The following is a 26041-nucleotide window of genomic DNA, read 5'->3' on the forward strand; positions in this document are numbered from 1 at the left end:
TCATTCATTGACCACCTCCCCACTATTCCTGAGGAGACTCTACCGTCCTCGACAACCCCCAGAATGGATCCACAGAAGACCTCCAAGATGAGCCAACTCAAGCCCGGTTTCAATAATCGCCCGCCGTTCAAGAGCTGGCTGAAAGCCTCCTGGCTCGACATCGCGACCCAGCTCCTCTGCCTGCTGATCGCCGAGCTCATCTACCTCCTGGCCACGCCGCTGATGCCGCGCTACTTCCCCCTCTCTAACAATATATGGTCCACCTCTTGGGGTCTGCAGCACGGCAAACCGTATCTAGCCGAATACATCACCACGCTTGTGAGCGCCATCATCTCGTTCGCCGTCCCGTTTCTGGTCATGGGCGCGATCGGGCTCTGGTGGGTCCGCGACTTTTGGGAGAGCAATGCAGCTGTAAGTAAATCTACGCTCCACGTTACATCTATCATTCCCAGGCTGACCATGACCGATATTCCAGATCATGGGTCTTGGCTACGCCCTTGCGACTGCAACGCTCTTCCAATCCTTCATCAAGTGGTTCATCGGCGGCCTCCGTCCGCACTTCCTCGCCGTCTGCGTCCCGCTCAATCCGCCGCCGCTGCCCGCCCTCGGAGCAGTCGGCCACGCAGTTTAGTACACAGCAGCAGTGTGCACGGGCGATGCGAAGAAGGTCAAGGAAGCGCAGATGTCGTTTCCGTCCGGGCACTCGAGCGCGGCGTTTGCGGGCTTCGGGTTCCTGGCGCTGTACCTCAACAGTAAACTCAAGGTCGTTGGAAGGAAACCAGATGGCGGTCGAGTCTTGGAGGGCGATGGGGGGACACAGGGTTTTTACACACCGCGCGGCAAGGAGGGCGGTGAGGAGGGCCGTGCTGGTGCTGCAGGAGATGGGCGGACGCGCCATTGGAAAGTGGTGGTCTGGGTGCTCCCGTGGCTTTTGGCGTTTTTGATTTCGGCGAGTAAGGTCAGAGACTGCTGGCATCACCCGATTGATGTGCTGTTTGGGAGTCTGGTCGGGATTGTGTTCGCGCACTTGGCGTATTGGTGTGCGTTCCGGGGTGTGTACGACGGCAGGGTCAACCACGTACCTAGACACTGAGCTCTGCTCTCTTGAATCTGATTCCTATTACTCTCAACAACGCCAGGCTAACAACGCCAGGCTATGCTTGGATCCTAGATTTACATATCGTACACGTCTATTCTTCATTCGTCCTGCCACGACTCCCACGCCTCCTCCCGCCACGTGCCGCTCTTCCCGCCCTCCTTGAGCACTACGCGCACGTCACTGATGCGCTGGAAGCGGTCCACGGCCTTGCACATGTCGACCACGCTCAGCGCGGTGCCCATGACGGCCGTCAGCGCCTCCATCTCGACGCCCGTCGCACCCGTGCACGCGACCTTGCACTCGATGGCCACGCCGCCGTGGGCCTGTGCTGCAGCGGGTGAGTGTGAGGGCGAGGGCGAGGAGTGGGTGGGTGGTGAGGCACCCTCGAACGTGCGCAGCTCGACGCTGACGTGGGTCAGCGCGATGGGATGGCACAGGGGCACCAGGTCCGGACACTTCTTGGCGGCCATGATGCCAGCCACTCTGCTGACGGCCAGGACGTCGCCCTTTTTTAAAGTGTTGCGGGAGATCAGCGCTAGTGGCAGGGGGGTCGAGAAGTACACCGTCCCTACTGCTATGGCGGTGCGTGCTGTAGAGGACTTTGCGGTTATGGGGACCATGTGCGCGGAGCCCGTGGGTGTTAGGTGTGGCAGGGATGCTGGGGGGGCGGGTGGAGCTTCCGGGGGGTCGTTTGGGGGGTCCGGAAGAGAGGAAGAGGAGGAGGAGGAGGAGGAGGAGGAGGAGGAGGAGGGGGAGCTGGTCGAGTACGCGCGCCGCACGACCTCGCGCACCGTGGGTGTGCGTCTCGGGCGCGTCTGGGTGGTAGGCTGCAGCTGGATGCGCGTCGGCGTGGGCGGGGTCTGGAAGTGCTCATCCGCCCCGGCAGTCTGATCATGATCAACCGCGAGCCCTTCGACACGGTCTTGCGGCTGCCTCGCAACGGCGCCGTGCAGCGCAGAAGGCGTCATGACGAAGCCCTTCTTCGCGGCAAACACGTCGTTCCAGCGCGCTGCTATGCGCGCCTTGCTCTGCTCGCTCATCCGCGCCGCCAGCACATCGCCCACGCTCACGGGCTTGTCGCCACAAGCCGCCGCCGCCGCAGCAGCAGCACCCCCCTCGGCCATCTCGCCCGCATACCCGAGCACGCCCGTCTTGGCGCGGTACCGCCCGGCCAGGATCTTCAGCCAGGTGCGGTACAGCGCCTGGTTCTGCTTCAGGTCCGGGTCGACGCGGCCCTCGAGGTCGGCGGGCAGCGCGTCCAGCGGCGGGTGGAAGGCGCGCAGGCGGTGGCGCAGTTGCGCGAGTTGCTGTTTCAGCGCGGGCTGGGCCGCGTTGAGGTTGATGGTCAGCTCGGCGTCGACCGCGTACGAGCCGCCGGGGAGGTGGACGCGGAGCGCTGAGGAGGCGAGGGGGCCGGGGCGGGACTGGGCCGGGGCGGTGCGGAGTGTGGATTCGGGGGCAGCTTCGTCGGCATCGTCGGTGTCGAGGGTGTCGAGGGTGTCGAGGGGAGCGAGGGGGATGCGTGCTTGCGTCGCCTTGAGGCGGGCTATGCGGACTGCGAGCTCGTCTTTCCTAGCGAGAATATGCTCTTTCTTTGCACGGAGCTGCAGCCGGACGTGGTGGTGCTCGTCTTCCTCGGCCTCTCTCTGCTGCTGCGTCTCTCTGTGGCGCGCAATCAGGACTTTCAGCGCTGCGATGCTGGCCTCCAGCTCCCTGGTCGCCGTCACGTGGTCCTGCTTCTGCTGCCGCAGCTCCTGCACCCGCGCCGTGTACACGTCCGTCCGGATCCGCATCTCGTGCAGCCTCTTGTGGCGATCCATGCCATTGTACCCTGGCAGCAGCTTAATGTTCCTTTCGCGCTGCGCGTCCTGCACGAGTTCGTGCCAGTCGACGGCGTGGGCGGCTTCGAGGCGCGCGCCCAGCTCTGCCAGTCTGCGCTCGAGGTCCTCGGGCTCGAGCTCGCCGAGGGCCGGCGGCGCTGGGGGAGCATCGGAGGGCTGCAGATCGCGAAGTAGTTGGGGCGCTTCGGAAGCTTGGACTGCCTGTGGGGATGGGTGCTTTGGTTTCAGCCTCTCTCTCCTCCGGGCTCGGTTCAGGTCTTGGGGGTGTTGGATGTGGTTGATCTCGTCGTCAAAGGGATTGTACTCGTCCGCCGCCGCCGCCGCCGCCGCTGCGGCTGCTGCAGCTCGGGGGCAAGACGTCGTCGAGAAAGCTCTCGCGGAGCTGGGATGACGTCCAAGGAGAGGATTCAAGTAGGCATGTGACGCCAGGACGCTTGTCGCCGTCGGCGCAGCGCGGGTGTGCGTGGGGTTGAGCGAGCGTTGCTGGTCTACACACGTCAGCGCTGGACTGACAGGTAGACGTGTTGATGAAGAATGGAGGTATACAGGCGTAGACGTGTTGGTGAAGAATGGAGGTATGCAGGCGTAGACGTGTTGATGAAGAATGGAGGTATGCAGGCGTAGACGTGTTGATGAAGAATGCGGGTATACAGGCTTAAACGACATGTCGACAACAAAGGTATACACAGTCCAGCGACATTGAATCACAAAAACAGGCAATGAATTCGTATATAGCCGGCGACGCCCTAGTTCAAAGGCCAGACCACACAACACATGGAACGTCCCGCCGTGGAATATCAACAAAAAAAAAAAAAAACACCGCCTCGACCAAAGAAAAGCAGTCACCCACCAATCAGGATCATGGGCCGGTTCGGCATGGCGGCCAGCTGGTCCATGTCGGCGTGCTTCTCGGGCTTGCGCTGGACGGCGCGCGCGATGACCTCGAGCAGCTTGCGCTCGCGGGGGCCCCAGCCAAGCGTGGTCTCGGCGGCGAGGCGGCCGTTGTGGCGGTCCTGTTCCATCTGCCTGATGCGTTCAAAGGCGGCGTCGTCGATGGGGTCGCCGTTGTTGTCGGCGCGCAGCAGGTCGCGCAGCGAGACCTCGTCGTTGCCGTGCAGACACACCTTCAGGGCGCCGTCGCTGGTGATGCGCAGGCGGTTGCAGGAGCTGCAGAAGTCGTTGGTCATGCTGGAGATGAAGCCGACGCGGCCGACGAAGCCGGGCACCTGGTACGTCTTGCTCGTGTCGTTCTTGTGCCCTGGGAGGCGCGCGAGCCCCGGGTGCGCGACGCGGATCGTGTCGACCATGTCCTGGAAGCTGATCATCTTGTTCTCGCTCCACTTGTTCCCGCCAAACGGCATGTACTCGATGAAGCGCACCTCCAGGTCCTTGTCGCGGCCCATGTCGACAAACGGCAGCATCTCGCGCTCGTTCAGGCCGCGCATGACGACGCAGTTGACCTTGAGCTTGACGTTGGCGCCCACGCGGTTCATCTCGAGGATGCGGTCAATGGACTTGATGACGGCGTCGAAGCCGTTGCGGCGCGTCATGATCTGGAACTGGAAGGGGTCCAGGGTGTCGAGGCTGAGGTTGACGGCCGTCAGCCCCGCGTCGACCAGGGCGTCCAGCTTGCGGTGCAGCGCGATGCCGTTGGTGGTGAGGGCGAGCTCGCGCAGCCCGCTTGGGCGGAGGCGGCCGATCTGCTGCATCAGCGGGACAATGTCGCGGCGCACCGTGGGCTCGCCGCCCGTCAGACGGATCTTGGTGACGCCCTGCGAGACGAAGAGCGACGAGAGGTAGACAATCTCGGGCGTCGTGAGCATCGCGGCGGGCGGCGACAGCGGCACACCCTCTTCGGGCATGCAGTACAGACAGCGCAGGTTGCAGCGCTCCGTGACGCTGATGCGCAGGTAGTCGTGCTGCCGCTGGAACCCGTCCGTCAGCGCTGCGGCGAACGGCTTGGCCTGGTCGACGGCCTGGATGCGCTCTCTCGCCGTCTGCCGCGCATTGCTGGCGCGCTCGGCGGCCGTCGCTATGCATCGCTGCAGTCGTCGCCGCGCGCCCAGCACGCCCGGGCCCGGCCGCATCCCGAGTCTAACCATGGGCGCCATCAGCAGGGAGCGTCGGTCGAGGGAGAGCGTCGCGCAACATGTGGCGGGGCTATATAAACCAGCGCAGCACTTTTGGAGTTGGGACGACTAGAGGCGACATGCTTCGCGCTAGCTGCTGACGTTGGCTGACGTTGCGGGCTGACTAACGCGGGCGGCCGCGTTGCCGACCTTACTGCTTCCGTGCTAGCTGGCGTTACGGCTTCCGCGCTAGCTGGCATTACGGCTTCCGCGCTAGCTGGCATTACGGCTTCCGCCCACGCGCGCACGTTGTGCACATCAGGCACGAGCGGGAGTTGGACTGTGACACAGAGACGCAACTCGGCTTGACATCAAGTGGACAGCAGTCACGAGACGAAGAAATGGACAAGACACATTGCCGTACTGCGTGACAAGACGGACACATTGCCGTACTGCATGACAAGACAGACACATTGCTGTACTGCATGACAAGACAGACACATTGCTGTACTGCCAACACACATTACAGTACTGCCGACAACACACATTACAGTACTGCCGACAACACACATTACAGTACTGCCAACAACACACATTACAGTACTGCCGACAACACACATTACAGTACTGCCAACAACACACATTGCATACTGCAGGACAAGACACATTGCATACTGCCCAAGATACATGCAATACCTACTTCTCGAGCTCAGCCTCACCCGCGAACTTGGGCTCAAGCACCGCCGCCGCCGCCGTGCTCGAACTATTGGTCTTCATCGCCTCGAGCACCTCGAGGCTCATATCTGCCCGGGGGCCGGTGAAGTTCGCGCGCCCGTCGACAAACCACTGGATTGTGCTGATGAACAGGATGATGCCAAAGGCGACGATGCAGTAATCTGGCAACGCGGGTTAGCTCGGGCACAGCACACACCAGTCCACGTTCAGACTTACTCATGTTGCTGCCCGTGACGGGGAGCTCGGGCGGGAAGACGAACAGCACCGTCGTCACGATGGCGTAGGCCAGACCGAGCAGGTTCGCCGACCAGCCCAGCCACGGCGCCAGCGTGAAGGCGCGGTCCGGCAGCATCCTGCGCCCGCGGCAGACGTTGATGGCGACGGGGATGGCGTAGCTGACGCCGAGCGCGACCACCGACGCCGCAATCAGCGCGTTGAAGGCGCTGCTGGACCCGATCATAATCACCCCGAACACGAGCGCGAGCCCCGCCGCGAGCATGAGCGAGTTGAGCGGCACGCCGAGCCGGCTGTCGACCTTTGCAAACACCGTGGAAAACGGAAGACCGCCGTCTCGCGCGAATGCATACGACATGCGCGACGACGTGGTCATGATGGCAATCTCCGCAAAGAGAACGCAGACGAGCGGGAACATGAGCAGGCACACGGCCCCGGCGCGGCTCTTGGTCGCGTGGTTGATAATGTACACCAGCGGCCCGGATCCGGCCTCGATGATGGTGTCTGCGTCGCCTCCCGACACGAACAGCAGGATCATCAGGAAGATGAAGCCAGTGACGGTGCCGATGCAGACGCAGTAGATCATGATCTTGGGTCCCTCGACGCTGGCGTTGGGGATCTCCTCGATCATGTGCGCCACCGCGTCGTACCCGGTGATTCCGAAGCCACCCTGCAGCAAGCCCAGCAGCCACGAGATGCCATCGGGCCAGCCCGTGTTGTTCATGAACTCGGTGAAGACGAACTCGGCAGAAGCGAACTCGCCCGACGAGCACGCCAGGACCGTGATGCAGATGATGGCGAACCCGCCAATCGACCACATGAACGCCCCCTTGTTGAGATACGGGAGCAGCCTGTTCATGAAGGCGTTGACGAAGAAGGCGATGAGGGTCCAGGCGAGGTAGATCAGGTACTGCTGCCAGGGCTTGATGGCGAAGTCGGGGTGGAAGAGGGACACGATGCCGACGATGAGCTCAGAAGCCAAGAGACCTCCAGATGTGGTCAGGGCGATCCATCCGGAGACGTTGATCCAGCCCGTGATCCAGGACGCGAGCGGGACCCATTTCCGCGGTGTGATGACAGCGACCCAGTGGTATCTGCGCGTGTGAGTACATTGGCTTGGTCCGTGTTCGAGACGACTCACTGTCCGCCAGCCGTAGGGTAGGCCGAGAGGAACTCTGCGAGCGACGCCGCCAGAGCAAGATTGCAGATGCCAGCCGTCAACAGGCCCCAGATGACCGACGTCGAGCCGCCGCTTGGCAGCGCCAGCGAGAGCGACGTGGAGAGGGCAGTCCATGAGTTGAGAATGGCAAAGGCAAGACCCAGCATGGAAAGAAGCGAGAAGTTGCGCTGCAGCTCGCCCTTGTGGCCGAGGGCTTGCAGCTGGAGGTCGTCGTCGCTGTGAGGAGCCGTCATCTTGATGGTGACACTGCGCACCGGACGTGGGGAAGTGCACTGTCTGAGATGAATGTGTCGCAATGCACGCTCACAACTGCCTTGTGTGAGGACGAGAGATGGATGTGTCGCAGTCCACGTTCACAGTCACTCAGTACTGGCACCATGTCGAGGCATTAATAGAGCAGATGGGCGGAACAGGACCGAGTCTGAACCCAGCCATTCCCCATGCGGCATGCCCACCAGGCCTCTCGGGCGATAAAGGCTTGTCAGTGCTTGTCTTCGGTGTCGGCCATGTGACATGTGCGAGTGATAGGCGTGTACGCGGCGCAGCTATCTTCAAGAACAGGCAGGGACCGGCTGACGATCTGGACGCCGCGGCCGTTAGTGCCATGCAGCTCGGCGGGCTGACGCGCAGAGTCCGGGGCCGGGACGAGCTGGGAGCCGACGTGGGCGACTGCAAAGGGTATCACGTCGGCGTCAACGGGCATCACGTCGGCGTCAATGGGCATCACGACGGCGTCAATGGCGTATCTCGTCGTGTTCCATAATGACTGATGGAATCACCCGCCGGCCGGCCTGCCCCACAATCTGTGACGGTCAAGCTTTCGGGCCAAGCCCGTAAAAGCGGGCCCTAGCGGAACCTCTCGAGACGAACACCGTTGTCATGGCCGTCGACGTTGATACTCGTCCCGACTGAACTCTTGAATCCAAAGCACTATACAGCCAGCATGATGGCGCGTGCGTGGAACAGAGTGCGCGGCTGCCGCTCGCACGAGTACACGCCGCTGCCGCTGAGCGAGAAGGCGTCGCATCCAGAGGTCAAGCAGCGCTGTCAGGCGCGCTCGCGCTCGCGCTCGCGCTTCACGGTGCTGTGCATCGCCGGCTGCCTGTTCGCCCTGTATGGGCTCGTCCGGTAGGTCTCCCGCATGTGCAAGTCGCGTCGTTCTGACCCGCCAGCTCCCTCGCCGCGCCTACAAACGCGGCCTGCGACACGGTCAATGACGGCTACCGCTGCAGCCCCAGTACGAGCCACTTCTGGGGCCAGTATGCGCCGTGGTTCGCGGTGCCGTCGGACATGCACGTCGAGCCACCCAGCGGCTGCGACGTCACTTTCGCAAACGTCCTCTCTCGCCACGGCGGCCGCGACCCGACCGCCGGCAAGTCGCTGGCCTACGCGCTCCTGGTCGCCGACATCCGGAACACGAGCACCGCGTTCCCCGGCGAGTTCGCCTTCCTAAAGCACTATGAATACTCCCTCGGCGCCGACGAGCTGACCCCGGCTGGGAGGCAGGAGATGGTCAACTCGGGCGCCCACTTCTCCCGCCGCTACCACCAACTCGTCAGGAAGCACGCCCCCTTTGTGCGTGCAGGAGGCCAGCACCGTGTCGTTGAGTCGGCTGAGCAGTGGCTGTTGGGCGTTGCACAGTCACTCGACGAGAAGGCCAAGAAGGTCGACGTCATCATCCCCGAGGGCACCGAGTGGAACAACACGCTGTCCCACGATGTCTGTCCAGCATTCACGGGAAGACGTGGCTACGAAGCGCAGCGGACGTTTGCATCAAACTTCGTCCCGCCCATCCAGGAGCGCGTCAATGCAAAGCTTGGCACCAACCTGAGCGCCACTTACGTGGTCTACCTCATGGACATGTGTCCCTTTGACACCCTGGCGCATCCGACTGCCAAGGTCTCCCCCTTCTGTCACCTGTTCACTGAGAAGGAATGGCGCCAGTACGACTACTTCCAGAGTCTCGGCAAGTACTACGGCTATGGCGTTGGCAACCCGCTCGGTGCCACGCAGGGCGTGGGCTATGTGAACGAGCTCCTGGCCAGGCTCCAGGACAAGCCCGTTGAGGACAACACGAGCACGAACCGCACGCTCGACTCTGACCCTGCAACCTTCCCACTCCATCGCAGAGTCTACGCCGACTTCAGCCACGACAACGACATCAGCGGTGTCCTTGCTGCTTTGGGACTCTACAACCAGACGAAGCCGCTTTCGAATACAACGGTAGAAAGCACCAAAGACACGCATGGCTACTCTGCCGCCTGGACAGTTCCGTTCGCATCGCGCTTGTACATCGAGAAGCTGCAGTGCAGCGGCGCGGCAGAAGAGTTTGTGCGCATCATCGTCAACGACCGCGTCCAGCCACTCGACTTCTGCGGCGCCGACAAGCACGGCAGGTGCACGTTGACTAAGTTTGTAGAGAGCCAAAGCTTCTCCAGGACTGGCGGCTTGTGGAGCCAGTGCTACGAGTAGGACCAGCGACACGACATGTGCATTGCAGCCTTGTAGACCGCACCCATACACCAATTAGACTTTAGTCCCTTTGACTCGAATGGCTTTTCACGCTCACAATGTACTTGCACCTTCGCACTGCGACAAAGACTCGGGTGCAAACAAAGGGCTGGCGACGTAGCCACAATGTCCTTGGGTTTGCACAATGCCCTTGGGTTTGCACAATATCTTTGGGTTTGCACAATGTTCTTGGGTTTGCACAATGTCCTTTCATGTGTCACGCACTGGCAGAGGTCCCGGTCACAGCTGGCAATTCATACACAAGCAATCGACCAACTGACAATTGCGCAGCAAACGCAAGCTGAACAGATTACCAGACAGAACCTTCGCCAGCATGTCATGGAACCGCACAGCGCGCGCCAGCAAGACCAAGGCTGCAGAGAGCATCAGCGTGATGATGGCGCATCAACTACTCCCGCTTGCCTCGCGTTCAGATGCCGGATTCTCTCCTACACCTAACGACCCAGCACCAAAGCTCTCCCTCACATTCAGAAGAGACGTGTGGAACTCGTACACCCCATCCCCACCACCGCAGCCTCCCGCAAAAGCGCCAAAGCACAGCCCCACCCGCCGCCAGTGCACAGCACGACTGACGCGCTTCCACTACGGCGGCCGCGACAGGCGCGCGCGAGGCAAGTTCGCGGACTTGATCACCCTCGAGACGCCGTGCTTGCACCCGACGTGCACTGACTGCCGCGCCCGCCACAAGCACCTGATGCACGAGGAACCGAGATGTGCACCATGCACGTCGTCATGCACGCCGTCGAGTCCAAGCTGCACAAGCACCGCCGCACCCTCTCTGCATACATCCCGCGCCCCCGCCCTGTGCGGATCAATATGGCGGGACACGCCCCGGACGCGTTGCGTTGCTCGACCCGGACGGGCGAGCGAGGGTGTGCGTTTCACCGATGCCGATGTCGAAGCCGATGTCGACGCCGATGTCGATGTCGATGTCGATGCCAATGCCGATGTCGATGCCGATGCCGACGTCGACGCCGATGCCCAGCTGTGCGGGGAGCTCAAGGGGAAGCGTGAGGGAGGCAGGGGTGGGGAGGAGGAGAGCAGAATGGGAGGGAGGGACGGGGAGAGCAGGATCGCAGGCCGCAGGCCGCGGGCGAGATACAGAGTGCGGCTCGCTTTCACGAGCGCGGCGGGGGTCGATAGGTACAGAGGCTTGGTTCGCGCGTGTGCTGTGTAGAGCCACGGTCGATCGGGGGGGGGAGACCGGCGAGTACGCACCATGAGATGTGCGGCTGTGGAGATGATGCGGGGAGGTGTGTGCGGATCGCTGTGGGTTAGGCTCGACTGCTGGGAAGCACTGGATGTTGGGAGGGCACGGCGCGGGGGTAGATCGAGCAAGTCCTGCTCTGGTAGAAAGCGTCACAGCCCAAGCACCAATCTTCAAGCGAGCAATACGCAAACACATTCTCATTCCCAAGCGACTACTCTCTACCTCCTGCGCGCGCTCCCCGGGCCGCTGAGAATACATCCGTCAGCGCACTCAGGGTCCGTCGAGTTGTACGCAATCTGCCCCACGCTGCTGCCAGGCTCGCACGACGGATCGCGGGGGCTCTGGAACATGCGGCCGTCGGCGGGCGAGACGATGGTCTCGAGGATATCACCAAACGCGTTGCGCACGTGTGCGATGGGCTGGCCCTTGGTCACGGGCTCGTCGACGCCGACCAGGCGCTCGACGAAGCCGCCGTGCTGTGTGTACGAGTCGTGGAACGTGTTGGCCACGTAGACAGCGCTGAGGTCCGGCTCGACGGTGCCGTTGCGCGGCGTCATGTGCAGGTCCAGCATGACGCGCTCGACGAAGGCGACGGTGCGGTCGATCAGCGACGTGTTCCATACCTTGGCTTCGCCCATCTCGACCGTCAGGCTTGGGATCTGGGATTCGACGAAGGTCGTCTCGATGCTGCCGGGCTCGCCGACGTCGATCTTCAGCGTGTCCGGCTGCAGCAGCTTGCTCAGGCGCTCGACGTACGGTAGCCGCCAGTCGGCGTAGCACCAGAGACTGGTCTCGCCGCCCGACGACGGCGTGTGCAGATCGATCCCAACGTCCACTTGGGACGCGTTGCCCCAGAGGTAATTCCAGATGTTGTAGGCGAGGATGTTGGGTCCGCTGCCGCCAAGCTCGGCGGATACGCCGGGGAAGACGCGGTTCACGTTTGTGAGGGAGCCGGATGCCGAGGCGGTGAAGTAGTTGCGCTGGTTGAGATAGATGCCCATGGGGTTGACCGTGGGAATGCCGATGACTGTTGATGTTAGAGTACGTTAGACAATCTTTGGGTCCATGGAACGCGTACCAGTGCCGTTCAGCGTCGCGACCTGGTCCTCCAGCTGCGCGAAGATGCGCTGGACAACGCGGACGGGGTTGAGTTCGTCGCCGTGGATTGCAGCGGACAGCGACAGCTTCTGCCCTGTCTCGAGACTCTCTGGGGTACCTCGTGCGACCATCACGGGAATGTGGACCGGGTGGCCGCCATTGAGCTCGCCGACGCGCAGATAGTATCGCGAAACCTTTTGAGCAGGCACGTCGGCAAGGTTCAGGTCATGAATGACCGGCACGCCATTCAAGACATCGCCCGTGAAGTTTGCGGCAGAGACGCTGCCCGCAAGAATTGCAGCAGTCGCAGCGACAGAAGCGAGGAGCTGCATGATCTGATCAAGCGAGGCCGTGCGGAACGCGAAGACCGTTCAATTGGCCCATCCCGAACTCTTATATGTCTTGTACTTCTAGCTCTTGTTGATAAGCTTGTCCATGTAGTGTTTGTGCAGTGAGAGCTGCTTGCTTAGTTAGGAAGGTCGACTTCAATTTTTTGAGAAACATGACGATGCCCAGAATGCCCAGCCTCATCCCACAGGCTATCAGCGGTGGATCCGATGTTCTAGATAACGATGCCCATTTGCCGAAAATCTTTGTCTCCGCTCATGGACTGGAAAGGCTAAAGAACAAACATTGGAAAGTGGTGCAATGCCGTGCTACTCGCACAGCCGTCGTACGCCAGAGTAAAGAAAGTGTGAGAGTCGGCGATCATATCATTGCGCTCGGTCCAGAAGAACAAGACTCCTTACAGAAGGTCATCTCGAAAGCGGAAGCTCGGTTGATCAGAGCGGCCTTGGCAGCGCGACTGTGATATGTTGGTGGTGAGGCTGGAGGCTGGCACTGGTTGAGGCCGTGCGCGCAGGTTCATCATGGAGTTAGTCAGTGCTGCAGGTCACTGCAATTGATGCCGCGCAGTCACACACACTCCAATGTGGAACGATAGATGTGAATATCTGTGACGCTTTTTACCTTTCTACAAGAGACGACAGTGTTGGGATTGGAGGGATGAACGAGCTCAGTTGGCGGGGACAGTGCAGCTAGCCTTGCGTTAGTGCGCGAATGCCGAATCCTGGGGCTCTTCTTCTAACTGCTTTGCAAAGATTTTGTTAGTGAATTGGTCACTGCGAAACGCATAGGTACCAATCTGGGGTTGAGTATTTGATCGTTCTTCGTTCATTGAGTTTGCTAAGCCATGCTAGCTATGCAAGACAGTACCAGGATGCCTATCCAAAGAATCCCAGTTTCCTATACGAATATTGCATGCCGGTTGACAACCTCATCACTGATAAGTATAGCGGTGAAGTGCGACGTCAGTGATATGAGTGTAGACGATGAAGTAAGGAGACACCCGGAGAGTGCACCAACTACGGTGGTCGGTCCAAACCCTCACGGGACCTCACATGACATCTCCCAGTGCAGCATTAGGCCTCTTCTGCAGTCCCGTCAGTACTCTCCGACCAATCCAGCACGTGCTTCTTGTAGACAAACTCACCAAGACCGTCGCCGCCATCAACGGAGTCGTCCCCCACCTTGACCTTCTCCTCGTCATCTTCCTCGGTCTTCGCCTTCTTGCCGCGCTTCTTCGAGGGAGCCTTTTTGGACTTAGCCTCAGGTGCCTTACCATTAATGGCGTCAGCGGAGGAGATCTTGGGATCGAGGTCGGCATCCGCGTCGGCATTGGCAGCCTTGCGCTTCTTGCCGCCTGCAGCTTTGGCGGGAGCAGCGCCGCCCTTGAGGAAGGTGCCGAAGCTCTCATGCTGCTCGAGTGCCTTGTTCTTCACTGGAGGCCAGAACTTCTTGAGCGAGCCTTCGGTGAAGCCAGTGAGCGTGGCGAAGAGCGGCCAGTTGTACTGCGGGGAGTCAGTGTGTATACAAAAGCGGAGACTGTCAAGGCTGAATATCTACGAACCTTATCGGCGCCGAGAGAGGAAACGAATGCAGCCGCGAGGATGCGCGTCTCCTTCACGTCGTAGCCCTCGATGGTGGTGTTTGGTGGCGGAGCCACCTTCTTAGGAGCCATGTTGGCGGCTGTTGGAGACTATTTGGGCTGGGGTTGGGAAGATGTTGAAGTCGTAGGGCGCAAGATGGAGAATGCAGATGAAGGAGACTTTGGTGGGAACGATGCGGGCCACTTATTTGCGAACGAACGAATGAACTCAACGTAAAGATGAGGTGAAGTTGGCGCTTGACCAACGAAACGCCCTCTCAGGCTCCAACTCTACGTGCCTGACGATTGAAAGACTAGAGCGCCAGACTTGCCGCTCGCCGTCGTGAAGGCGTCTGCTAGCTGTCCTCGCTGTCGAGTTCCTTGCGCAGCTCCTCCCTCACCGTCAAGCGGAGCGTGTGGCAGTATTCGGGCTGCTAGTCGTTTGAGTAGGCTCTTGGACCGACTCTGGAGAGTCTGAGGCGTAGCTGTCAATCATCATTGGGCCGTCTGGGCTGTCTTTGCACAGATGCAATCGTGACCCAGAGCCACACCTGCTGCGTGAGGCAGCCATCAGCTACAGGAAATGTCCCTTGGAAACAAATGTCGTGGGCGCACCCAGTCTACTCAAGGTCCTCTTACCTTGGCGCTACGAGCAAGCAACCCTGATAACCCTTGGGTGCAATGTCAAATCATCGATCAAGATTTCTCTATAGTGGACGGTGGTGTGGCATCGATGCTATAGCGCCAACTGCTAGTGACCTTGTATGAGACTGTCGACATGCTAAAAGACAAGTCTCGTCGGGGATTAGAAATGCATGTGCGGCGAGGGAAGACATGCGCCGAGAGCTATCGTGAAACCGTCGCACTCTCCTATCTCTTCACCAAGCAACGATAGCAGTCACACGACAAGAACAAGTGGTGGACAATTCGAAAGACACCTCAGCAACCCGGGTGTCAACAACCGGCCAGAGTCCAGGTGCCTTGTCGACCAGATCAGCAAGCGGCGACGGCATGTTAACCGACTGCGGTCCGCACCCACCGATCCCGATGCAATGGTATCGATCTGCGTCTCGACTTTGACCACAGACAATAGTCGTCGGTGTCAGCGAGGCGGTCGTAAAGGTCGTACGAGACTACGACGCAAATGAGGAATTGCCACGAATGAGCTGGCTCCGTGAACGCCGTTGAATCCTCTTTCTGGAACCTTTCCCTGGCGACTTCCCATCTAAGACTGAACGGGATTACCCGGAGCAAATCGTCAGCAGCGCAGCCCCGGAGAAGTCCAGGGAAGTGGATGTGTGATGAGACGAATAGCTGCAGCAGGCCTCACGGCATTATTGTGGCGCCGGTTCTCAGCACACAACAGCATCGTACGGAGGATGGAACGGGCAATGAGTTGTGTAAGGAGATGAGTAACGGCAATAATGCAGTGGTCTGCTGACTTCGCCCTTCGTCACAATCGGACCTTTGCCAGGATAGTAATGCAGGGCAAAGGAGCAGAGTTCAGCTGGCAGGCTCGAGAGGTCGAGTAGAAGAGACTGTTAGCTCGATGGGTATGAATCGTCAACAGTGCAGCAGACGTCCGGCGTCACGACTTTCGAAAAGAGACCCTGATTGCACTGCGGCTGCATCAGCTACGTCGCACACGGCGGGCCGCAGGGGAGGTCCCCAAGGGTGCATACGTGCATACAGATTAAGGACGGTTCCGCACATTATTGGCAACGCTCAATTGGCGGAGGTTTGGTGATGGGCTGCTTCTCAGACACCCGAAAACGGCGGAATGCAGACGCAGCGATCTGCGGCCCGCCAGTACGCCAGGCGCAAGCGGGCTGCGGCAATTTTCTGTGCCTCAAGGCGCTTGTGACGCTCGCTCACGGTCCTTGAGTCCTAAACACAACGGGCAATCACTGCACAGTCCTTCCTGCCTCCCACCTCAAACCTCAAACCGCAGTCGCCGACTGCTGATCCTGTGGTCTCGTCCGTGTTCGCTCCTTCCGGTGCCCCTCCAAACGACTGATCCCCGCAAGGGTCCTGGTGTATAACATCCTTGGACAGCCCACGTCAACCAGCAAATTATCTTTGCGCGCGTCATCCGCCGAAGAAAGCGCTGCCCCGTTCCCTGGGACAACAAACATCTGTCAACTGTCAATAGTGGACCGGCTTCCTGTCACCTCCACTCGCACATCACACACAATGGCCTTACCGTCACATCTCACCATCACCAGCACATATGGATCGCGAGCCGGCCTCCCCACCACCGGCCCTCTGGCCTCCTACCTGCTGCGCTTGATTTCCATCAAGCAGACAAATCTGTGTCTGTCTGCAGATGTGGAGACCTCCGCCGAACTTATCCAGCTCGCCGAAGATGTTGGTGACTCGATTTGCCTGCTCAAGACCCACTGCGACATTGTTACAGACTGGACAGACCGGACAGCCACAGCCTTGAGGGAGATTGCGAAGAGGAAATCCTTCCTCATTTTTGAGGACCGCAAATTTGCCGACATTGGTGGTACGTCCTCTTCCGTACAGAGCATGCCAAACAGTCTAGCTTTGATTGCACAAGCCTGAACACGTCTAACGTTACTGGCAGAAACTGTGCAGAAGCAGTACACGTCAGGACACCACCGCATCGCGCTGTGGGCCGAGATCACCAACGCCCACATCATCCCCGGCCCTGCTATCGTTACCGCCCTTGAGAAAGCCGCCGAATCGACCATCGCGAAGTACAACACTGGCGTGCATACTGAGATCTCTGCTTCAACTCGCGCTACGCTGAACGGCGCAGGTGAAGATGAGGATGAGGACGACGAGGTCCCTCCTATGGATGGTGCGCTTGAGTCGCCTATGCTCATGGACGACGGCGAAAGACGGCTCAGCATCAAGCCCATGGACAGGAAACAGAGCGTGGTCAGTGTCAGCACCACCATCTCCACACGCACTGAGAGCATTTCGCCAAGACCGGAGGCACTCAATGCTTCTGGCGACACATTCGACCTGGACACAGTCAAGCAGCTTGCCCGCTTAGGCGAACCTCCCTTCTTGCGCTCGTTGCTTCTGCTTGCCGAAATGAGCTCTGCTGGACACCTTATGACACCTGAATACCGCCAGGCTAGCGTTGATATCGCGCGATCCCATCGCGACTTCGTTATGGGCTTCATTGCTCAGCGAAGCCTGAATATCGAGCCAGACGACAACTTTATAACCATGACACCTGGTTGCCAATTGCCACCGCCTGGTCAAGAAGGCGCGAAGCTTGGAGATAGCCTAGGTCAGCAATACAACACACCGCGAAAGCTGATCTTCGAGTCCGGCTGCGATATTATCATCGTCGGACGCGGCATCGTCCGTGCCTCAGATCGTAAGGCAGAGGCACAGCGCTATAGGCAAGCAGGATGGCAGGCATACAAGGAGCGAATTGGACAGGGCCAGTAAGCCACGAAACACTACTGTTCTGGGACAAGACGACATTCTTCGACATGTCGGCTCCTCAGCTGGGGCCTCACTAAGCATGAAAGGGCGTACAGTTTGGCACATCCGTAAAACACACTGCATTGGGCGGCGCTCTAGGGTCGGACTTTTGGACATGCAATCAATACCACTCGGCATCACCGGCATACCAGATCGCAAAGTCAGCAATTAAAGATCACGACCAATCGCGTTCCTTCAGATCAATCGCAAGCGACTTACAGGACTGAAATTCATTATTGCGTAATTCAGCTAAAGCAGGGTATCGACATCTCCAAACGCCAATCATCAGATCATGATTCAACTTCCCAGAGTCTTCGTCGTCTACAACGCCATTACGACACCACCGACCAGAGCAGCAAATGCCCCGCTAACGTACATGCCCATACCAATGGGTCGCGCCGCATCGCCAGTGGTCTTTTTGATGACGCTAGCAATGAGCTCGTCCTGCTCCTTCACGTTCTTCTCGATGTAGGCCTTGAGACCAGTGGGCATAGCACTGTACCTGAGATCATGTTAGCTTACGTCGTTAGGAGCAGCTTCTTCAAAACGTACCAAGTTGGCGTCGAAGCGTATTTGATGATAGAGTCGGTGGCCGTGACGCCCTCAGGAACGCCGCTGTGAGTTTGTTGGAATTCGACCAGTTCCGACCAAGCGGAGCTGTACTCGGGCTGCGCAGTCACGGAAGTGTGCCAGGAAGATGCAGCATCGATGACGGCCTTTGTGATCTGATTGAGCTGTGCTGTATCCTTGGCGCTAATAGAGTACTGCTTGCTTCCAATAGCAAAGTCTGGAGCTGCCACTGCAACAGAAGCAAGGGCGAGAGTAACAAAGTTTGTGAGCTGCATGTTGGACGTCGGTGGAGGCACTTGAAGAACAAAGATACGAGTGACTTGAAGAGCTCAACTGGGAATGCTTTGCTCCGATGAACACACTCTATCAACGGGACAAATCATCAATATATACAAGATACCAGTCACACGAACCTACACTTTGACCCGTCTTTTCTCGTATTGTGACTATTCTCGTCAAGGCCCAGTCAGGCACCCAGCGCGATCTTCAAAACGTGACCTGCTTGAAAAACCGTCTACGCTGACCGGTGCCCCGTCGATCCACATATGATCGTGGTGACAGCCTCGACCAGCCCTGCGACCAGGGCACATCTGACGTGCGCCTGAAGCTCTATGAGCTAACAGCGGTCATGCAGGCACATCATTGGATGCAGGTACACACCAGCCTTTCAACCATCGTCGCCAAGGGGCGCTGTGTGCCTCTGTGTGGAGGCTTGGAACAAGGCGGATGCAAGCAGCCTCGGTGAACTCGGCAGGGCTGTGATGGACAGCACGGTCGTCTGCTGGACGCCTATCTGCCAGCTATGAATACCACGGCTATACGGCTTCTCAGCTATGAGATGATCGCGATCACACCGTTTCATCTTGCACGAGCAAGCAGCTTAGTGCGACTGTCGTGTAAACGATTTCAAGTCGCGTCGCGTGCTCATGTGATCGGATTCTACTCAACCGGACATCCGAAGTGCAAAGTTCAGAACTGCCGAAAGAGGAAGGTTTGAACTGCATGAGTCCCTGTGGATCAGAAAGTGGAGTGATCCACAGCCAATCAGAGCGCAGCTACCTCGGACCCTTTCCGCGCTGTCAAACCATCCTGACTAAATCACGACGACCATCTGGCGGCTTCGAGAACGGCAAATAGGGACTGTCAGCATCCACGATGTCTCCTTCTCTTGCAGTCCAGTTAAAAGCCAGTGCTGATCTGCATTCACACTCCGGAACATGAACCTCAGCCGCAAGCTGCTCTCCCTGGCAACCTTCGGCATCATACGACCCAAAGCAGTGTCCGCAGAGAACACAACCTCCAATCCTCTCCCCGGCATCCAGCAATTTCCCATATCTTCGTATAGCGGCAACATGACGCGTCTCGCTCCTGTCCTCTCCATCTCGCACGGCGGCGGCCCCATGCCTGTGCTCGGCGACCCTTCGCACGCCGAAATCACCAAGTCGCTGCAGACAAAAGTACCCAAGATCCTCAAGCTAGGCACACCAGAAGCGCCGAAAGCTATTGTACTGGTCACAGCGCACTGGTCAACAGACAAAGTCCACATATCGAGTGGTGCGAGACATGAGCTGCTGTACGACTACTACGGTTTCCCAGACGAGTCATACAAGATCAAGCACACCGCGCCCGGCTCACCTGAGGTCGCAGGCGAAGTTGAACGAGTCCTCAGAGATGCAGGGATCGATTGTGTCAAGGATTTGGAGCGCGGTACATCCCTCCTTCCCCTCCCTTACTGCGCCCAAAACGCGAGCTAATGAGTATCCAGCATGGGACCACGGCGTCTTCATCCCCATGAAGCTGATCGACCCCAAAGCCGGCGTACCAATCGTCCAAGTCTCCGTGTTAGCCTCCGAATCGCCTTCTCAAAGCTTCGCAATCGGCCGCGCCCTCTCCTCTCTGCGTGAGCAGAACATAGCAATTATCGGCTCCGGCTTTGCGACCTTCCACAACCTCCGTCTCATGTTCTCTGGCATTTCGTCGACCCCGGACTTCAAGAAGGCGAACATCGAGTGGAGCGATGCGGTTAGTGATGCTGCGACTACAGACGATGTCAAGGAAAGGGAGGGCAAGTTCAAAGGCTGGAGGAACTGGCCAAATGCGTATACTATGCATCCACAAGGCGGCGCGGAACATTTCTTGCCGCTGATTGTGTGTGCGGGGGCGGGAGCTGAGACACGGGGTAGGAAGTATGCGGATGAATTTAGAGGGCTGGACATGTGGAGCTATTACTGGGATGAGGAGACGCAGAGCGAGAGGCTGTAAGTCTAAGCCACAGCGGGTCAAGACCAGTACACTGCCATACAACCACCTACGAGTTTGCCATCAACGTAGTCTCTGCGATTGACATGGAAGAGTAAGAAAATGTTCGTAATGTCAGATTGGGGAAGCAGGGTATACAAGAACGCTACACGAAACCGCCGATGGCTAAGAACCCTCACCTCCCTCTCAACACCACTCCCCCATCCTCTCAATGCTTCGACTATCCCGTCCTCTTCTCGCCAACAGGCTTCAGTCCATACCACCCAATAACAGCCATGCCCAAAAACGCACTAAGACAACTAAACACCAGCGCGACAATCCCGCGCGCTGTGAAGCCCGCCGGCAGATACCCAGGGCTCTTATTCTCACCGCTCAAATCCAGCAAATCCACCGTGTTCCCCGCCGCATTACCACTCACAGGTACACTACCCTTGGCACACACATCCCAGTGGTCCTGCGGGATCTTACCGCCCAACTGCTGCTGCAGCGTGAGCGGTGCCTCGACTAGCGTGATCGCCAGCCCGGACGCCATGTGCCACTCCAGATGGCAGTGGAACAGCCAGATGCCCGGGTTATCGGACTGAAAGCGCAGCACAATGTATCCGTTGGGCCGCACCAGGACGGTATCGCGGCGCATCGGGACGGGCGCGAAGGCTGTCTGGGTGCTATTGTTGGCGTCGAAGAAGCCTGCTTCTTCATCTGAGCGGGCCACGACTTGGAATGCGTGGCCGTGCAGGTGGAAGGGGTGCTTGCCGGGATCGTCATTGTTCAGGATGATCTCGACGACTTGGTTTTGCGCGAGCACGAAGGAGTTGGTGTTGGTGCCGTAGATAATGGGGTTGGTGGCGTTAGTGCCGGTCGATAACGCCGTATAAAGAGTGGGCACCTTGGGCGCGACGTAGGTGATGTCGTTGAAGAAGGCGTAGTTTGCGCCGTCGTTGAGATTGTCCATTTTCATGTCGAGCGTGATGGACTGCGAGACGTTGGTGTAGATGGCTTCTTTGTCGTAAGGGACGAGGGTGAAGTCATCGAATTGAGCGTCAAAGGAGTCGACTGTCTTCGCTTCCGGCTTGGGCTTGCTGTTGTCGTAGACCAGCCAGCCTGTAACGTTGGGGTTCAGGCCATCAGGGACAACGTCGAAGAGATCCTAGTATCTCGTGTCAGCGGCAGGTTGTAGATGCGTACAGTGAGAGCATACCTCATCCATAGAGCCGACAAATGCAAAGTTCGAGCTCGTGTCGTTCTTCGCAGTGACCAGGACACTGTACCTCTGAGCAGCGGCCATGTACAGCATGTCCGCATCACTGGGCTCAGTGTAGATACCATCTACCTCAACGACACGCATGGTGTGATCCTCAAACCACACATACTGCGCCGCAAAAGCACCGATGTTGACCATACGGAACATGTATGTCTTGCCCGGTTCGATGTTCACCGTCAGATTCTGCGTGTCATTGACCAACGCAGCTTGTGGAACAGGCTCGGCTCCAGACGGGTTCGCGATGCTGATGAAACCCGACATGAGCTTGGGCATGCTCTGGTGATACCAGTCCGAGAAGGTAAGCACAATCTCCTCATCGTACTGGTCTTTGAACGGGTTCTCTGGGTCCTTGACGATAAGTGGGCCACGAAGGCCATCGGGATACTGACCACGCACGTGGCTATGATACCAGTACGTGCCCGGCTGATCGACAGTGAAGTTGTACGTGAAACTCGAACCAGGAAGGATTCCGCATTGAGTGACGTCAACAGGGCCATCCATGTGGTTTGTGCCATTCATGTAGAGCCCGTGGAAATGAAGACTGGCGCTCTCATTGCCCAAGGAGTTTTTGACGTTGACGATGACTTGGTCGCCTTTGGTCGCAACGATAGGAGGGATGGGCCATTGTCCATTGATGCCGATTACCGGACGGTTGTACTGGCCGTCTGGGTTGGCATATGTCCATGCTACGTCGAAGTCATATGTGACAGTAGCACTATAGGCTGTTGAGAGGAGAAGAGCTAGTGGAAGGAGAAAGTTTGATAAAGAGATGGCCATGGCTGACAGTGAAAAGACCTCGACCGTAGAAGGGCGAGAGGGAGAAGCTGGAGCTCGAGGTTGAGATACTGAACGGGGACCACCAACTGATCTGTTCAGCAAGATCAGAGATGATCAGATGAAAGAGATTAGATATCGTGGCCGCAGAAGGAACGATCAGATAAAGCCGAGCCGTGCAAAAAGCCTTCGCTCGCTACACAAAAATCTCGGACTACCGGTACCAGTGTGATCAGGAGAGCATCAAGATTATCAGATCATCTGGAGATAGTGCCAGTTCCAGAGGCGCCATCGAGCGGGGCCTTCCTCGCGATTCGCGCGCCGTACTCACACCACGAGAATCGACACCGTAGCTGTCACACTACTCAAGCTTCCGGCGCCCTACCTCCGATGTCACCTTCTGACTTGATTCGCCAGAACACGAATGTTAGACTGTAGCGTGAAAGTTTTACAATCTTATCGGCCCATCTGATTAATCTGGACTCCGATCGCCCCATGCTTAGAGTAGGCGAGCTGCTTGTTTGCATCCTAAGCCGACGCTAGACTGAGTAGCGCGAGGCTTGGTTGGAATTGGCGCCCTTGGCAGGCTGCAGATCTTAAATGGCAGGTGCCTCAGGTGCGGGAATTTGGCCGTTCCGCGGTGTCAGTGGCTTAGCCTGAAATCAAATACGCTGCAAATGAGGTGACGATAAGCGAAGTTGGGCGACGGTGGCCTTCGAGTCACCGCGTGCGGAAAGTGCAACGGTGTAGCCCGAGGGATTTGAGCCTTTCTTCGCCTCTGCATCAGATTAGATATCACCCCCTCTTTCAGATCATTCTCTTCTTATCTGATCATCTCCCATCTCCCGTCTCCCATCTCGTTGCAGGAGCAATTGCGTTGTGGTCTCACGATGCCGAACGTCTTTGCTGTGCCAGGTACGTTCGACAAGGCATTCTCCAGCTGTCGCCTCTTATATGTCGAGCACATGGTTTGCTGACATCGAGGATAGTCTTCTTCATCTGCTTCCGAGAGTGCTTGGAGTGCAGTATTATCGTCTCTGTGCTGCTGGCATTTCTCAAGCAAACGCTTGGCCCTGAGCATGATGCCGCAGTCCGCAAGAGGCTCGTTCGCCAGGTCTGGGTCGGCGTAGGACTGGGTGTCCTGATCTGTTTGGTCATTTGCGCTGGTGTGATCGGAACTTGTGAGTGCCTGCTGATGATTGGCCAACATCCGCTAACGTCACTGTAGTCTACACGGCAGGCAAGAACGCATTCGAGGCAGCCGAGAACATCTGGGAAGGTGTCTTCGCACTGGTTGCCAGTATTATCATCACTATCATGGGTGCCGCGCTGCTCCGAGTCAGCAAGCTCCAAGACAAATGGAGGAACAAGATTCGAAAAGTGCTAGAGGACAAGGACACAAAGCCAGCTGGTGGTCGCTTCAAGAGGTGGTCCGAGAAGTACGCCATGTTTATTCTGCCATTCATAACCGTACTCCGAGAAGGTATTGAGGCCGTACTCTTCATCGCAGGCGTGGGCATCGGCCTGCCGGCGACGTCGATCCCCCTCGCGGCCATCACTGGTCTCGGTGCCGGCGCACTCATTGGCTACCTGATCTACAAGGGTGGTAACAAGACATCTCTCCAGATCTTCCTCGTGGTCTCGACATGCTTCCTTTATCTTGTGGCTGCAGGACTCTTCTCCAAGGGCGTCTGGAACCTTGAACAGAATGCGTGGGTCAAGCTTGCAGGTGAAGGCGCTGCAGAGGCAGGCGCTGGCCCGGGAAGCTATGACATCAGGAAGAGCGTGTGGCACATCAACGTAAGCTGCTTCAATCCGCTGTGAACCTACGCATTGCTAACGATTTGCTAGTTTGGCTCACCCCTTGAGAATGGCTCTGGAGGTTGGGGTATCTTCAACTCTCTATTCGGATGGCAGAACAGTGCCACATACGGCTCAGTCATCTCGTATAACTTGTACTGGGTCGCCGTCATCGTAGGCTTCCTGTTCCTCGCCTGGAAGGAACGCAAGGAGGTTGCAACTGCTCCTGATGCTGAAGACATGAGCGAGACATCGAGCGGCCAAGCTGAATTCGCGGGGAAGAAGACCAGCGAGGAGGGGCACGTTGTTGAGTCGAAGGTAACAGAGATGCGTGCATAGGCTTACACATGGCCTACCCACAGTTGGGATGAATTGGCGTATGCTTGGCGCTGGCAAGATCACTCGTACGAAGCTCGCGGAACTCAAGAAACACCACCAGTCCACCTCGTCATGCTGTTTCATTGTCCGCAGACTCTATAATGTTCTATCTTTGCATCCTCTGCCCTTGCTCAGCCGCAATAAGATCTTCGACACTGGCGTCTCAAAAGTGGGTTCTCATTCCTTGGTAGGGAAAGCCGAAAAAGTGCAACATCAGGGGAGCCGTCGTCAATACACTTCGAAATTTCAGTGCGCCACATTATCCGCTCGCAACGGCCACGAGTCCGAAGATTCAATGGTTTTACGATCTGCTCTACCCACCATTGTCGCGCAACGGCCTTTTTTGAGGGTTGAGGTACATCTCAGCGTGAGGATCAATGTCATGGGCGAGTTAGATACTGTGATGAAGCTAGGCACCCCACCGCCGATATGATCGGTCAGGTCGTCCTGTGGCTGTGGCAGAAATGTGCAATGCTGAGCTATAGGGCGAGGGTGATGAGCTGTTTGTGATTCCGTCCTTCTCAGCTATCAATACCTCTCGTGTTTGACATCAAACCCTTTGTGTCGCCACTACTTCTCTCAGATCAACATTGTCTTCAGTCGTTCTCCGATCAATACCAATGTTCCAATCGTACCCAACTGCGTCATGGAATTCACAGCCACACTCTTCGCCGCGGCCCTCGCCGCCACCACCGCCGCGGACTTCGTTGTCGTGACTGCATTTCCCACTTCCATAAACCTGGATCAATTGGCTAATGTACGGCTCCTCTTTTTCTCTTCTCTGCCCCTTTAAGACTTTACAGTCGGAGTCTTACATCTCCTCGCTCGCCGGCTACCTGACCGAAGAACTGGCGTCCTTCACCGCCTCCGAGAAGGCCAAGATCCAGAAGAAGCTCGCCCCCTTCGCGGCAACCGCCTCATACTCGATCCGTTCGGAAGTCACGGCACTTTCCGGCCTCGACACTTTCGCCGTTTTCACTTCCGTGCCCGACTGGTACAGCGCACTCCCCAGCGACGTCAAGAGCTACTATGACAAGTACAACGAGGTCGTTATGAGCATCCTGTTCCAGGGCGCCGGTATCGCTCAGACCAGTACTGCTAGTGGAAGCGGAACTGTGACTAGGTCGGGCACAGGTGCTACCGCGAGTCAGACTGGTGCGGCCAGCAAGGTCGCTGTTATGGGTGCTGGTATGACGGCTGCGTTCCTTGGTGTCATTGCCTTGTAAGCCAAATGTTGAGTGTGTAGGGGTGTGGATTGACTTTCAAAAAGGCCTCTATGAAGGTCGTGCTCGATTCATGATACCAAAGATATGTACTGATTTTATACGTCTCAAATGTAACCATCGTTCTACATATTCAGATAGGCGACCAGCGGCGAATCGAGAAGTTCGGAGTAACTTCTTTCTCCGTGAGGCCGGAGTGGGCCCAGTTCTTGATTGATGCGAAGATCCGCACCCGCAATGAGGTACTGCCCTGCTTCAATTCAAAATACAGGTGATCAATGACAATATAGCCAGGTGACGCCTCAAGACCTGAGGGGTTCAATCCGTTAATGCAACAGAAACAAATGCCAATAACACTTTCCACACAAGTCCGTGGCTTGAGT

At 57.9% G+C, this 26041-nt stretch overlaps 13 protein-coding genes across 13 annotated transcripts; 6 read left to right on the forward strand and 7 right to left on the reverse strand.

Annotated features, from left to right (window-relative positions):
• Positions 1–87: 87 nt before the first annotated feature.
• M421DRAFT_101913 (PAP2-domain-containing protein) lies at positions 88–1093 on the forward strand (the record flags this gene model as incomplete). Its single annotated transcript, XM_033586701.1, has 3 exons — positions 88–411; positions 476–613; positions 665–1093. The coding sequence occupies 3 exons, from the start codon at positions 88–90 to the stop codon at positions 1091–1093; spliced, it is 891 nt and encodes a 296-aa protein (XP_033447356.1).
• On the reverse strand, positions 1088–3694 carry M421DRAFT_181787 (MoaC-domain-containing protein). Its single transcript, XM_033587897.1, has one exon. The coding sequence runs from the start codon at positions 3604–3606 to the stop codon at positions 1198–1200; it is 2409 nt and encodes an 802-aa protein (XP_033447357.1). The 5' UTR covers positions 3607–3694; the 3' UTR covers positions 1088–1197.
• On the reverse strand, positions 3325–5099 carry M421DRAFT_421970 (molybdenum cofactor biosynthesis prote). Its single transcript, XM_033593017.1, has one exon. It carries the CDS (start codon positions 5040–5042, stop codon positions 3783–3785), a length of 1260 nt encoding a protein of 419 aa, XP_033447358.1. The 5' UTR covers positions 5043–5099; the 3' UTR covers positions 3325–3782.
• Positions 5100–5705: 606 nt separating this feature from the next.
• On the reverse strand, positions 5706–7391 carry M421DRAFT_101915 (amino acid transporter; the record flags this gene model as incomplete). The annotated part of the gene is made up of 3 exons (XM_033586702.1): positions 5706–5905; positions 5961–7072; positions 7120–7391. The coding sequence occupies 3 exons, from the start codon at positions 7389–7391 to the stop codon at positions 5706–5708; spliced, it is 1584 nt and encodes a 527-aa protein (XP_033447359.1).
• A 710-nt stretch (positions 7392–8101) lies between these two features.
• On the forward strand, positions 8102–9630 carry M421DRAFT_93373 (3-phytase B precursor; the record flags this gene model as incomplete). The annotated part of the gene is made up of 2 exons (XM_033598111.1): positions 8102–8286; positions 8331–9630. The coding sequence occupies 2 exons, from the start codon at positions 8102–8104 to the stop codon at positions 9628–9630; spliced, it is 1485 nt and encodes a 494-aa protein (XP_033447360.1).
• Positions 9631–10003: 373 nt separating this feature from the next.
• M421DRAFT_6311 (uncharacterized protein) lies at positions 10004–10867 on the forward strand (the record flags this gene model as incomplete). The annotated part of the gene is made up of 1 exon (XM_033596039.1): positions 10004–10867. One exon carries the CDS (start codon positions 10004–10006, stop codon positions 10865–10867), a length of 864 nt encoding a protein of 287 aa, XP_033447361.1.
• Positions 10868–11118: 251 nt separating this feature from the next.
• Positions 11119–12330, reverse strand: M421DRAFT_65892 (uncharacterized protein; the record flags this gene model as incomplete). The annotated part of the gene is made up of 2 exons (XM_033596279.1): positions 11119–11927; positions 11979–12330. 2 exons carry the CDS (start codon positions 12328–12330, stop codon positions 11119–11121), a joined length of 1161 nt encoding a protein of 386 aa, XP_033447362.1.
• Positions 12331–13419: 1089 nt separating this feature from the next.
• On the reverse strand, positions 13420–14018 carry M421DRAFT_6313 (uncharacterized protein; the record flags this gene model as incomplete). The annotated part of the gene is made up of 2 exons (XM_033596042.1): positions 13420–13848; positions 13908–14018. 2 exons carry the CDS (start codon positions 14016–14018, stop codon positions 13420–13422), a joined length of 540 nt encoding a protein of 179 aa, XP_033447363.1.
• Positions 14019–16118: 2100 nt separating this feature from the next.
• M421DRAFT_65978 (Orotidine 5'-phosphate decarboxylase) lies at positions 16119–17357 on the forward strand (the record flags this gene model as incomplete). The annotated part of the gene is made up of 2 exons (XM_033596285.1): positions 16119–16434; positions 16516–17357. The coding sequence occupies 2 exons, from the start codon at positions 16119–16121 to the stop codon at positions 17355–17357; spliced, it is 1158 nt and encodes a 385-aa protein (XP_033447364.1).
• A 140-nt stretch (positions 17358–17497) lies between these two features.
• Positions 17498–18331, reverse strand: M421DRAFT_421979 (uncharacterized protein). The gene is made up of 2 exons (XM_033593018.1): positions 17946–18331; positions 17498–17895 (listed from the first exon to the last, which is right to left on the reverse strand). The coding sequence occupies exons 1-2, from the start codon at positions 18236–18238 to the stop codon at positions 17715–17717; spliced, it is 474 nt and encodes a 157-aa protein (XP_033447365.1). The 5' UTR covers positions 18239–18331; the 3' UTR covers positions 17498–17714.
• Positions 18332–19070: 739 nt separating this feature from the next.
• Positions 19071–20406, forward strand: M421DRAFT_181955 (Extradiol ring-cleavage dioxygenase, class III enzyme, subunit B). Its single transcript, XM_033587899.1, has 2 exons — positions 19071–19667; positions 19729–20406. Exons 1-2 carry the CDS (start codon positions 19181–19183, stop codon positions 20223–20225), a joined length of 984 nt encoding a protein of 327 aa, XP_033447366.1. The 5' UTR covers positions 19071–19180; the 3' UTR covers positions 20226–20406.
• A 36-nt stretch (positions 20407–20442) lies between these two features.
• On the reverse strand, positions 20443–22260 carry M421DRAFT_6317 (multicopper oxidase; the record flags this gene model as incomplete). Its single annotated transcript, XM_033596045.1, has 2 exons — positions 20443–21369; positions 21421–22260. 2 exons carry the CDS (start codon positions 22258–22260, stop codon positions 20443–20445), a joined length of 1767 nt encoding a protein of 588 aa, XP_033447367.1.
• Positions 22261–23147: 887 nt separating this feature from the next.
• M421DRAFT_65867 (plasma membrane iron permease) lies at positions 23148–24396 on the forward strand (the record flags this gene model as incomplete). The annotated part of the gene is made up of 4 exons (XM_033596273.1): positions 23148–23172; positions 23247–23438; positions 23486–24057; positions 24109–24396. 4 exons carry the CDS (start codon positions 23148–23150, stop codon positions 24394–24396), a joined length of 1077 nt encoding a protein of 358 aa, XP_033447368.1.
• Between the last annotated feature and the right edge of the window lie 1645 nt (positions 24397–26041).

The sequence above is a fragment of the Didymella exigua genome (assembly GCF_010094145.1).
Source record: "Didymella exigua CBS 183.55 unplaced genomic scaffold M421scaffold_18, whole genome shotgun sequence".
Taxonomy (NCBI): domain Eukaryota; kingdom Fungi; phylum Ascomycota; class Dothideomycetes; order Pleosporales; family Didymellaceae; genus Didymella; species Didymella exigua.

Excerpts from the sequence above, each read along its gene's own strand:
- M421DRAFT_181955 (XM_033587899.1), top strand. The coding sequence starts at position 19,181 with ATGAACCTCAGCCGCAAGCTGCTCTCCCTGGCAACCTTCGGCATCATA. Across the intron at positions 19,668-19,728 it reads TTGTGTCAAGGATTTGGAGC|CATGGGACCACGGCGTCTTC; the intron begins GCGGTACATCCC and ends ATGAGTATCCAG.
- M421DRAFT_421979 (XM_033593018.1), bottom strand. The coding sequence starts at position 18,238 with ATGCAGCTCACAAACTTTGTTACTCTCGCCCTTGCTTCTGTTGCAGTG. Across the intron at positions 17,896-17,945 it reads TACGCTTCGACGCCAACTTG|GTACAGTGCTATGCCCACTG; the intron begins GTACGTTTTGAA and ends ACATGATCTCAG.
- M421DRAFT_181787 (XM_033587897.1), bottom strand. The coding sequence starts at position 3,606 with ATGTCGTTTAAGCCTGTATACCCGCATTCTTCATCAACACGTCTACGC.
- M421DRAFT_421970 (XM_033593017.1), bottom strand. The coding sequence starts at position 5,042 with ATGGTTAGACTCGGGATGCGGCCGGGCCCGGGCGTGCTGGGCGCGCGG.